Source organism: Quercus lobata, chromosome 11 (genome assembly GCF_001633185.2).
Source record: "Quercus lobata isolate SW786 chromosome 11, ValleyOak3.0 Primary Assembly, whole genome shotgun sequence".
NCBI classification, from domain to species: domain Eukaryota; kingdom Viridiplantae; phylum Streptophyta; class Magnoliopsida; order Fagales; family Fagaceae; genus Quercus; species Quercus lobata.
The window spans coordinates 45,331,136-45,344,690 of NC_044914.1; the positions used below are offsets into that span (position 1 = coordinate 45,331,136).

At 35.3% G+C, this 13,555-nt stretch overlaps 1 protein-coding gene across 1 annotated transcript; it reads right to left on the reverse strand.

Annotated features, from left to right (window-relative positions):
• Positions 1 to 1,794: 1,794 nt before the first annotated feature.
• On the reverse strand, positions 1,795 to 8,994 carry LOC115967825 (BEL1-like homeodomain protein 6). Its single transcript, XM_031086975.1, has 5 exons — positions 8,077 to 8,994; positions 6,055 to 7,033; positions 3,529 to 3,908; positions 3,364 to 3,424; positions 1,795 to 2,725 (listed from the first exon to the last, which is right to left on the reverse strand). Exons 2-5 carry the CDS (start codon positions 6,967 to 6,969, stop codon positions 2,036 to 2,038), a joined length of 2,046 nt encoding a protein of 681 aa, XP_030942835.1. The 5' UTR covers positions 6,970 to 7,033; positions 8,077 to 8,994; the 3' UTR covers positions 1,795 to 2,035.
• Between the last annotated feature and the right edge of the window lie 4,561 nt (positions 8,995 to 13,555).

Genomic DNA, 13,555 nt, shown 5'->3' on the forward strand with positions numbered 1-13,555 from the left:
ATAGAACCTGGAGACCGTTTTGCCTTGGGAATAATGAGAAGAAATTTGGTTGAAGAAGCCCTTTGATAGTGATAGATGAACCGTCCTGTTTATAATGGTCATACTTTTGTAATGCATTGTATCTCCTGTATTGGTTGATGACTATTCATATGCCTGTATTGGTTGATGACTATTCGTATGTATTGGTTGATGACTATGCATAGTTTTGCGTTGACATCAAAGTTCAATTCATAGCTTTACTTCTGTCTTTAGGTAAAATGTCCAATCAAGCATGCTAGAAAATTAGAAATAGGAAATTTTCACAATTTGATAAGATGACAAGTTATTTTTAGTTTCTTTTTATATTGATGGTGACATCATTTTTATTATACACCTAGTCAATAGTTGCAAAAGGAGGATTTTTTTTTTTTTTTTTTTTTTTTTTTTTGGCTTTGCGGTAACACTGTTGTACACACTTCCTTGAAATTGTGTTAACACTAACATGATTTTAATTCAAATTGTGAAATGGTGATACTGTGTTTTCAAAACATTTCAGCCGGCATGGCACAATATTACTGTATAATAATCATTATCCTTGTACTAACCAAAAACCCTCCTGTGGCTTTCCTAATTGAAATTTAACACAACAGTTCCGACTTCCGAGGCTCCTTCAACGGTGATTTACATACCCATCAAGGGGAGGAGGGGCCTTGACATGCTTGTTGCATTAGCCTCGGATTTTTGGGCCAATTAAGAAAAGAGAAGATGTTTCCAGTCAAAGAATCTAAGGAACATCTCGTGAATAATCATAGCCGTACCGTAACATGAAATGCTCCTTTCAACAAAGCACTAACTAGTATCTAGTGCGAAGCACAAACCTGAGTGGTTCTTATATTGAAAAAAAGGTTGTCAGAGTCACCCAACAAAGTATTGTCTTGCTGCTGTTGCCATTAAAAGGTACTAGCAACAACAGAGTCGCCAACTCCTCCAGTATAATAAAAATAGAAATTCTAGTGCCAATCTCAATTACACAATTTTGTCCACAATTCGTCCTTGTGGCAAGTTGTGGTTGGTAGAGGGGTGATGGTAGGTCCACAACTTGCCCATATGGCGAGTTGTGAATAAAGTTGTGTAATTGGTGTTGGGTATACACGTGTAAGTAAAATCCCACATTAAATAAAGATTAGAAGAATGAGTAATTAATATAACATAATTGAGTACGTACCCATTGGACTTAGGCCTTTTGGGTTAGAGTGTATCTCTATATGTTATATTAATTATTCAAGAAAGCTCCCCAAGATGTTTATCTTCCCAACAACTGGTATCAAAGAAAAGAAAACTCACCAAGGTGTTTATCTCCCCAAAAAGTGGTGTCAAAGCCTATGGTGGTTATCGAAATTCCTTTTGCAATTGGAGCAAGAATGGGGTTGACACATGAAAGCCCATGGATGATGCGCTAGTGAAGGAAAACGCCCAGGCAAGGGAGGTGAGTAGGACTTATTCATGGCCCACAGAGAGGTCTTGAAGTCCACAGAGAGACAGAGACTCACACATTAAAGTCTCACATTGAATAATTATAATTGAACACATACCCATTGAGCTTAGGCCTTTTGGGTTAAAATGCATCTCTATATGTTATATTAATTATTCAAGGAAACTTCTCAAGGTGTTTATCTCCCCCAACAATTGGGTGTGGCACCAGAATTTTTCCACTAAAAAATATCTTTAGAGGTCATTATCAACATCACACTAACAATCATCTACTCATCTTTTATTTCATAACATCTTTGTTCATCAAACTGACGTAGGCACAAATTGTACAATTTTTCCTTCCAAATATCAAACAAAAAATATGTATCTTTACAAATATACTAATCTTCCAATCAATTCATTGATATATTACAACCGTGTCTATATGTCTCCATATTTGGAGGACTGCAATCTTTCTATTACAATTTCCAAGTAGGACTAATGTTCTCGAAGGAACATCCTAAAACCTGGCAATTGCTGTTCCTCTTGCATGCAATAATAGTTCAAAAATCGCAATCAATATTTTTCACACTACAAAATCATGTAATAGATGGGAAGAACTAAACCTGTGTTGCTGGTTACCAGGATTCATGCATTCAAAATCAGCGGTTTCAGGCCCTACAGATGATGCTGCAGCACTGTAAATTTCATCCCCTCTCATCGACATGAAACTGTGATGGTTCCCACTAGACATGGGGAGGCTGCCATCCTCACAGTGCTGCAACCCCAATGTGAGAGACACTCCACTTCCACTCCCGAACCTCCCCAACTCAGACATGTGATATGCAGCTGCCATGAACCTTTCACTGGCTGCATCAGACTGCATCATTGCATCAGGGAAGAGACTACAGTCATCCACATTAGGCCTTTGCTCCTCCCTTCGCTTCACTAACCCATATTCATTTTCAGCTTCTCCACGACTCCCATTATGGAAATTGACTACACTGGACCCTGCCATTTCTACATCAGGAACATGATTGGATTTGGAGTCCATGAGTTGACCAGTGCTACATCTCTCAGTGGCTGTTGAACTTGCACTTTGTTGCAAATCTTCCCCTCTTTCCTCTGAAGTCCTGTTATCACCTTTTGTTGCCTTGACTGCATTTTCTGATGAAGAATTAGAGTCCATCTCCATATCTCCAGTCTCTTCTTTGTACATCTCCTCTACCATGGGCTTCCAGAGACGCACACGTGCATTTATAAACCAGTTCGAGACCTAAGCCAGCTCAAATATTTCACCAATTTAGAAAGATAGAACACATATAACCAATGCATAATCCTATGACACAGGATATATTAATCAATAAAAGAGGAGCACATAACAGTTCTCCAGTTACTTTTAGATCACTAATAGCATTCTGAGCCTTATTTCAACACTTGTAATCAATACTAAACATCTTATCACAAAGAGCATCTCTTTGAATGAATTAATATAACCATATCCCAACTACTTAGTGAAGGCAATTCAAAATTTTCCACCACTGTACCCAAAGTCATGTTCCCAGTAAAAAAATCAGCGATGTGTTTTCTACATATAGCCATTGCTTTTGTTACTATTAAAAGCAGAAGTGAAAACATATGTTATTTTTCTTCTCTAATGAAGCTCTACCAGACTTGAGTTTATTCTTCAACTGTTTCTGTAAATTCTTAATGTCCTTAGTAACCTACCAGTGACTTCTCAACTTTTACCACCATAATCTCCCAACTGAGTCCTTTTCTATAGGCTACAATTTTCAAATGGAATGTGTATCCAAATTTTGAAAGAATGAAGGACTTTCCAATTTTCCTTACTTAAGAACACAAAATCACCTCATATTCGACCCCAGAAAATAACAAAATTAGATGTTTTTTTACCTGACTTCTAGTCAAGCCTGTCTGCCTTGCTAGCATGATCTTATCAGAATCCTTTGGATATCTGGCAAACAACAAAGTAAGAAACTACTTTAAATAATGCACTAAGGTATCTTGAAAGAAGAATTGAAACTATGAAAGGGGGGACTGTTATGTGAGAGGGTTTACGGATGAAGGAAATGCTCAAACAGCCAAGCACGAAGAATTGAAACGGAACTTTCAGGCAGTCCCCTTTGTGGCCTCCATGCATGTTGCTGCATCATACCAAGCTGCTGAAGAGCCCTTTGTTGCTTGAGGTGCTGGTCCACATATCGGAGGCGAGTTATTCCAACTCCTCTACTGCTTCCAGAAGTATCTTGCTCCCCAAGGCTTTTACGAGTTGCTCGTATTTGGCCAGTGATTGCGTCACGCAAGCACCTAAAGTGGCGGGAGATAGTCTGGAGGGCAAGTGCTGTATATGGTTTAGCTGCCCCACATCCTGCAATCACATCAAATGATGACACCACAATCTGCATCTGATGATAATACTGTTTGTACCTTCTATCAACCTGTGACAATAAAGTGATGAACATTAGACCCTGTGGAAAAAAAAGACGTTCTCAACTCCTTAGAATATTGTAGAGACGGGGATAAAACCATGGGAATGCATCATAGCCTGCACAGAAGTTGTATCATAATACAGCAATAATGGTTGGTATATAGGCATTATATTATATAACAGACAGATTACGAAAACAAAGAGAGCAGACCAAAAAAGTAGATGAACTCCTACTTTAATGACATAGATCCATCTCAGACAGAACGACAAGCACAAAGGTACAAAGGAAAAGAGAGTCAAATCACAAATGGGATAGTATTTATTATTTAAAGGTTCAAAAGGAGTAAAAGACTCTACAGTGCATAATTTTCATGTATTCGATGCAGCATTTTTTAATAGGAGATCTTTTTTTAATGTGTGTGGGAGGCTAAAGTAAGTTATTAGATACAACATAACAGCAACAAGGTTCAGTAATGACACCAAACATGGCCCACCATAATAATAATAATTAAGAGTAAGCAAATTAAATGCAGTCTGCAAAACAGTGAAACATTTTTTCTTTTTTGAAAAAAGAGTAAGCTGATAATCACTTAGTTTAATCAGAAACAGTGAAAAGAAACTAATCCATGAACTTTCCAACATCAAGAGACCTGAAACCCAGTCAGAAAAGAAAAGGATAATGAACCAACTCTGTTAAAACATCCAATGCAAAAGGTCATTCCCAATGCACAAAGCTCCCACTTTTGGGGTGTCTAGGAGAGCTAATAGGGCAGCCTTACTCCCTCCCCTTTTTTGTAGAGACCGATTCCCAGACTTGATCCCGCAACCTTAACACCCTCACTCTCGTCCAGGACCAACAAAAACTGGAACAAAGACCCAATGAACCAATTGAAACTGAAACAACAATAAACAAGCTTGGTAACCCCAAAACTATAAGCTAATAAGTGGAGAGCCCCAACAAATACATATGCCCATAACCAAGCACAATCCCCCCATGTTCAAGCTTAATAAAAATGAAACCAAGATAAATGAGTGCAATCACCCAACCAAAACCAAAGCCAAGACAAAGGGGCCAGGCACATGGAATGCAATAACAAACAAATTGAGCTCCAATACCATGTTAAACCATCAAACCCAAAAGCTTAAACTAGTATGTGAAGAAGCCTAACAAATACATATATCCATAATCGAGCACACACGCAACCAAAGTGTGATTTCTTAACAAACTCAAGCCTCTCTTTTAGCCACTTTATTAATGAATTAGGATCAAATTATTATGTAACCAGTCTTCTCTTACCATAGACATCCTCGCAATTAACACTCAATGATGTTGGGAGTAAATCATCTTGCATTGATCATCTATCATCTTAGGGAGAACCTGAGACTCCCCAAAACTAATTCAGTACTAGTAAATATTAGATGCATAAATAAATGTCAAGTAGCACTACACTAATTTCTTCACCCCATAGTCAATTTAGAAGAAACTTCAAATTGGTTCTTAATTATTTTTAGCCTTTTGTATTATATGATTCCATTGAACACCAATAATAATGGGCAATGCTACAAACACAACAATTTTCACAATAAATATCACAACTCCTGATTTGGCAAGTTATTATCGATTCTCCTATGGGCCCACCATTGACACTACTTTATTATCCACCATTAACAACTTGCCACATTGGGAATTAAAGTACCTAATGACTCACAAGCCTGCGATGTGGAAAGTTGACAGAAGTGAATAACTAGTAAAGTAATTACCATTGTATCACAAGAAAAAAATAAAGCCCCACAAGGAAGAATTCACCAAAATTTTCAAATGTTTCTAAAAATTCACGTGAAATAGTTTGTATTCTAGGAAGAAATTCAAGCCACATAACAATAATGGTAACTTGAAAGAAGAATCAACGTGCTAATCAATCTCAACTTTTCACAAAAATGCACATGTGCACACAAACACAATTTTAATCAGAACAAATATATAGATCAACATACTAATCAAATAGAGCAAAAAATTATCTGAAATCAGGATCACTAAATTTGCAACCAGTTTTTAATACTATAAAAATAGTCCACTTCATGGTCAAATGACCAATAAGTAAGACAGAAAATATGATTATCTAAAAAGACATAGAAAACTAACGTATTGGTCTTACCTCATCTGACATGGACAATAATTTTGTCAATTTGTTCTGCAAATCTTGTTTTTCAGCATGAGAAAGCTCACACGGAGTGTTCCCAGCTGATTCTTGAGGGTTTGAAGACACTCCACTTGGTGGCAACGCATTTTCATTTTTTGATCCCCCATCACTCTCCTTGGAATTCTTTTCATGTGTGCTTTCATTTTTCATATCAGCCTGCTTTAGAGCTTTGCGGACATTAACTACTTCATCAAGCAGTTGTTGTGCTACCTTGAGATATTTGGAATTGGGAACGTTTCTCACTATGCTTGGCATCCCATATGGAGATGAATCCCCTTTATTTAAATCTTGATTGCCTCCAGGGAAACCAGGTGGCAAGTATTCAGCATTTCTCAATTGCTCATCTCTAGAAGAGCCATTCCTGTCAGCACTATCACCTGAAATTGATGAATTAGGACTCAAGAATGAAGCAAATCCTGGATTAGGATTCCGGTATGGGATAGATGACATTTGAATTCCTGATGGCATTTGTGTACCAAGGCTGAGGGATAATCCCTGACCCTGCAAGTTTTGTCCACTATGAAGAATGCTAGCAGCACCTCCCATTGGGTGTGTAACTAGCATCTCATTTCTAGCCTCCCTCCATGCATTGAAATCATGTTCTGCAATGTGCGACCCACCAAGATTTGACATGATTTCTTGCTGCTGCGGGGTGGAATTTGAAGCACCCAATGATGGAATTTCCATGCAATTGTTTTGCTGCTGAGAATTCCCGGCCAAAGCATCTGAATATGGCCCAGAGTTCATATACATCATCATATTACCAGGAATAACTGGTGCTTCTGCATATGAACTAGGCAAATGTTCCCTTAAATAAAGCATTGGTGCAGAATCTCTTTGATTATTTGAACTAGTGTAAAAAGTCGCCATATTTTACAAATCTCAAAACTTTCCCACTTGCTTATTTGATTTCAATTACATGGTCACTGGGGATCTGAAAAAACCAATCAAATAGCTTCATGTTATAAACAATTCTTGGTATATGTACAAAATAAATTAATAAACAATGTCACTCTGAAGTTTTGAGTTTAAATCCATCAGTATTCAAATTTTAGTCTTACTACAAACAAGTATAAGGTAAACTGCGCAATAGAAAACCATATATATATAAATATATATATTTACATATATCATATTTTTTTCTCTAATTACATCTCATGCAATCTATATATAAGAGCAAAAACTCATTAACAATATATCACAAGCAGATAGAATTATGAATTGTTATCCATTATCATTAACAGGAGCTATTTTACTAATTACTGGCAAGACAAAGAGTTCATGGTCACAACACTCAACAGTAGACAAAAGCCATAAATTTAAGGGTCAGAAGTAAAAGAACCAATAATCAAAGAAGCTATCTTCATTTGCATGACATTATATTCATGAATATAAGAATTTATTGTTTTGTATTTTAAAAGAATTTTACTGTATAAACATCAACAAGGAGCAATCTTCCATAATGATTAAAGGAAACCCTGAAAACAATCTGAAAAGAAAGCGAGTCAAATACTGCATAAAACCCACTTATTCACCAAGTTAGAAAATTTCACCATCGCCCACTTACATAAATAAGCAATAATGACCTCCCCAAAAATATCAGAAACAAACAAAAGGGGAAAGAAACATAACATTAAAAAGAAAAACATGATTTTGAAACACATAAGCTAGATATAATCAAAGAAAAAAAGTAAATTTACAAGCAAAAAATGAAAGCATCAAAGAAACAAACAAAACAAAAAAGAGAGGAATAAAAAGATAGACCAATAACCTTTTATAACAAGTCAGAATATGTTGAAAAATAACTATAATAAGAACTGGATAAAATTCATTTCTGTATCATCATCACTATCTTATCCAGCACTAAATAGAGAGAGAGTTACAGAAATATTTATAGCTCAGTAGCCTAAGATAACGGGGTTTTTTTTTTTTTAATACAGTTTTTAGAGAGAGAAAGAAAGAAGGGAAAAAAAAGACCTGGAAACCCGTAGCAGTTGTGGGAGTTGTGGGGAACAGCAAAGCTTGGAGACACCAACCGATCCGCAGGAACACAATCCTCTCCAAACTAAACACTTTCCGATCCCAAGACTTCTCAGATACAAAAACACAGAGCCTCACTTTTCATCCAAATTTTTCGTACATACATATAATACAACAACAACAGCAACAATAACAGAACTAACAGTTAAGGTAAAATAAAGGAGACCCAGAAAAGAAAAAACTGTTCTTTGAGGAAAATATAAAAAGAAAGATGATAATTCAAAAGAGCTATGAATTTTTTTTTTTTTTTCACTTTAAAGCTCTTTTTTTTCTAATCATATATTCTCCCATCTACGATTCTCCATCAATCCCCACGTGAGACTCACACATATACAATACAAACCTCTCTCTATCTCTCTAAAAGTTTCTGTGAGAAACTCAAAAGAATGATAACTTTCTCTTTCTATCTCTATCTCTGTCTCCTTTTTCTAAAATAGAATTTTTCTCTTTTTGGAGTTTGCTTTTTTTTCTTTTCTTCTCTTTTTCTTTTTTTCTTGTAAGAGTTTGGTGGTTGTTTACTTGACTTGTTGGCTTGTTGCTATTGCTTCTTCTTCTTCTTCTTCCTCTACTTCTTCTTCTTCTTCTTCTTCTTCTCCTTGAGCTTACTCTAACTTCTTTGCTGGTGATACAAGTGTTTGGTTAAGGAGCTCTATCTCTAACTACCAGTTGGTAGACCTAAACCCTCTCTTAAACCCATACACCATCTCTCTCTCTCTCTCTCTCTCTCTTTCTCTCTCTCAACCTCTGGCTGTCTCTCTCATCTTTGAGCATGGAAGGTCTGTCTTTGGTTGCTGCAATATCCACCATATACAGCACATTCTAATCTTTTTCCTTTATTTTTTTCTTTCTGTTCAATTTTATTTTATAATTATTTTTTTATATATACTATTGTTTTACTTGTTTGATATTTTCCCTTGATTATTATTATATATACTATTCTTTTAGATTTTTTTTTAATATAAAGAGGCGCACCTGTAGGTGCTCATATCACTATATTTGTCTCTTTGTTCCAAGTAATATAATTTGTTTTCTTATACACTAGATCCTGTCTTTTTCATGTATTTCTATTTCTTTCCCTATAATTTTGGTAATTATAGATAAAGCAATGTTAAATAACAATTTTAATTTTTTTAACGACATTATTTATAATTGGTTGAGTGGTTAAGATTGAAAGTTGGAATAGTAACGATTTTATATGAACCTATTATCAATGTCAGTTTTTATAATGCATGAATCACAATAAACCATTATGAAAAAAATTGTAGCCTTTTTATGGATAAATTGATAATGGTATGAGTAGTGGTCAATATCATCCTTTGCCATGGAAGAGGGTAATGCACTTACTGAGGACCATGCACTATAAGGGACAAACATCTTTCTTTCAAAAAGTCTTCACAAACTAAATACATGAAGTAGAGGACAATGATGAATTCATAAATTACTGAAAATTGTACGCTAAAGAAGTAAAAACATGGTCACGGTGGGTGTAGGGATTTTTAAGCATTAAAGGAAATCTATGAACTAATAAATTATTCCTAATCCCAAAATTTTAACATGTTATGAAAGTATGAGTTTTTAACATAGTTCAAATTTAATACTACTTAATCTTCTTTTCTTTTTCTTTTTTCCGTGTGCATAAAAGATAGAATATACCGCTTATTTTAATAATATGATAAACGATTAGTTGTTCAAAAGCTTCAATTATCAGAAAAGTATGAATTTAATCATTTAATTATTATTCTAACATAAGCATGCTTCAAAAATTGTTACATATGAAAATGACAAGAAAAATAGATAGAAATGAAGTGTAGGGGTTGTCTTACTTGCTAGTGGATTTATTAGCAACATAGTCATCTTAAGAATCGAAATATAAAAAAGGTTCAGTTAATATATGTCCTTAAGGTACACATTAACAAATCCGTTTTTGGAAAAAATTTATCGAGAATTGAAAAAGTTGTCAAAACTTTTTCAATTTTCGATAAAAAATTTTTCAAAAATGGTATATTATTGTGTAGGGCACACGTTAGTAAAATCCATATAAAAAATATCATATAAGGAATTTTTCAATAATGTGATGAGGATATTCTTTAGAGTTGTATATCAAACACTGCCCACTGTACTCGCCTAACCCACTAATTGGCACTACTCAGATGGTCACTTTTATATATTCTTTCCTCTTTTGATTTTTCCCCCTACTCTTTTAGATTGTTACAATGAAAAGGTATCTAGGTAGGGTTTGTAATTCGAATGATAGGCATAGCCTTTTGAAAAGTAATGGGATCATTTTCCACTTTTTTTTTTATAGGTGGGATCATTTTCCACTTAGGGTGCGTTTGAATCGACTTCAAACGATTTTCGGAAATCAATTTCCGGAAAATGGAGCGTTTGGCTGTGACGGAAAATATTATTTTCCGGAAATCCTTTTCCTGTTGACCGAAATTTGAAGCCTTGACCACGGAAATTAGAATCTGCCTTCATTTTCACTTCATTTCATTTCCGGAAAAAGAGAGAGAGAGAGAGAGAGAGAGAGAGAAGAGAGAGCCCAGATCAGAGAGAGAGAGGGACGATCACGCCGACGAGCAGCGCGGTGGACGATCGCGATCGTCGATCGAGCGACGCGATCGACGATCGCGATCGACGAGCACAAACGAGCGCGCTCGTCTCTCGTCGATCGATGATCGCGATCGACGAGCGCGCTCGTATCTCATCGATCGACGAGCGCGTTCGTCGATCGCGATCGTCAATCGACGATCGCGATCGTTCGTCGATCGACGATCGCGATGGACGAGCGCGCTCGTCGATCGACGAGCGCCGCTCGTCGGACAAGCGTTTCGTCGAATTTGATGTATTTTTGGTAAACTGATTAAACGAACCAAACACCAAAATTAATTTTCCGTAAAATGAATTTTGTGACAGCCAAACACATGAAAACGTTTTCCTTTCCAAAAAATAGCATTTCCGGAAAATAGCATATTTTCCGGAAATGATTTTACGCGAACCAAACACAGCCTTACATTAAAGAGGAGGAGTAATTTGATATGTGCACAAATAATTAACTACCCCATTTTGCTTTCTATTTAGATAATATTTTAAATCCCATAAAAAAAAAAGATAATATTTTAAATTGTTTTCTTACTTATATATTATGATCATGAATGCAGCATAGGTTTCTCCTAAAAATAATATTGTTACAATGTTACTCAAAGTTAAAGAAACATATGGAAACTGCAAAAAGTATTTTTAATTATAAACAAAGTGCATTTTACTATTTTAAAATTCAAAATTTGATATTAGTTGAAACCACTTATATTATGTTTGTAATGTGATTTATAACTACATGCAACCACTTAAGGTTTTAATTTTTATAACAAAATCGAAAAAGGGAACAGAAGGAAATATTAATTTGAGTAATAATAGGTATACAACCCTTCCCACACTTAAATCCACATATTGCTTATTTGTCAACTCTTAATTGAATTTCAACTTTTTTAAGTACATACGATAAACCCATGTAAATGTATTTAAATCCGGTCAGGAGTTAACATATAAGCAAAATGTGGATTTGAATGTAAGAAGGGGTGTGTCCCTAGCATTACTTATGAGTAAATTATTTTACTAGCACAACACGTGCTAGTAAGAAAAGCATGCTTCAAGGTGCAAGCTGGTATGGAAGAACTTAATCGGACATGAACATGACATCTCTATGTTGTATATAAACTTGGTGTTGTAAAAAATTGTTAGTATGTGAATAAACAAGCATCCTATTCCATTTTTAAAAAAGATAAATGTTAACGAATTTTCTAAAAGCATTGGTTTAGCAACTATTTTTAGAAATATTTTTATGGAAAAATGATATAACAATTAATTGTGTTGGCAGTTTTTTATATTTCTCATAAAAATGGTGTCAAAACTTTTCTAATACAGTTTATTAACAATTACCTCAATGGCACTTGTGGGGCCCAAATGATTTATGGGCCAGGCGCATCTACCCGGGGAGAATCCAAAGGCCCAAGCCGAGGAAGGCTATGGCCCAAGCTCGACAAAATAGCCTATGGATACCGTCGAGGACAGCTCAGTCCTTGGCAGACCCAAAGTCCCCCCTGAAAGAGGGGTAAAAACGGTATAGGACTGAAACTTTGAAGAAAGATCTAAAATATCCGGGGAAAGTTGCCCTTACTGCTATTCAATGCTCTGAACCTGACAGAGCCGCATTCTTTAGCTTTTACAACCACCCCCAACGACTTTGAATATGGGCTGATGGGACAAGTATCAATCTTGGAAAGGTTGACCCTATACGTGGACGAAGGACAATGAACGCAGGCAAATATAAAAGGAAAAATAAGTAACCTAAAGAGGGGGTTGGGAAAAATGGCCAAAAACCAGAGCCTCCCAGCCCACCTCCAGGAGAAAGACTCCAGGGGTGAAGGAAAACTTAAACTTGTACGAACACCACGAAAAACCCACCGCCTGTCGATCAAGGCTTAGCCTTCCAAACCCACGCTCTACAAATGATATTGTTAGGGCCTTTTCACGTGCGAACCCGACACTGTTACGGTCCGCCACGAATCGTGTCCTTACAGCACTCATTAACATGACCCTTTAAAAAAATATGATTTTTTAAAAAAATAATATTTGTTGGTTTAATTGTTTGTTTTTACTTTATATCTAATAGTGGAGAAGATTAACACACAAAATATATTTAAATCTCAACATTTGAAAACTTCTAATTAGAGGGTATAAACTATAAACCAATATTACTCATAAAGTAGCGCATGCTTGGTGGGTTTGTTAATTGAAAATGCTCAAAATAGTTATCATTATGATTTCATATTTAAAGGTTAAAATTATGTTAATGTAATGTTTTGTTAATTGAGAGAAAGCTTCAACCAATTACGACGTGCTATGCATAATGCATTATGCAATACAAAGAGTTAACAACACGTATTCTTGGATTGCATGGAATAGTCCAAAAAAATGTTTCTATGTTTTAAAACTTCTGACTATCATGGAGTGTTACGCTTGCACTGGTTATAAAATCAATAGGGTCATTTTCTGATGATGGTGGCTAAACAGACTCATCCTCTGGCCTATGGGACCTCGAAAGGTGATGTGAGTCATTATGGTCGATGATGATGGGTCCTATGATTTGTGTAGTAAGACTTTTGAAGACATTCAGCCCCAAAAAAAAAACTTTTGAAGTCATAATTAATATATATATATATATTTATGGAATTTATTATCGTGTAAGACATAAATTAATAAATTATTTTTAAAAATTTTTATGGAAAAATTAAAAAATAACTCACTTTTTTTTACAATTTTTTTAATTTTTTATTAAAATATTTTAAAATAATTAATTAATGTAGACCGGACATGTATTAACAAACACTTTATTCATTTATTTATTTATATAGTA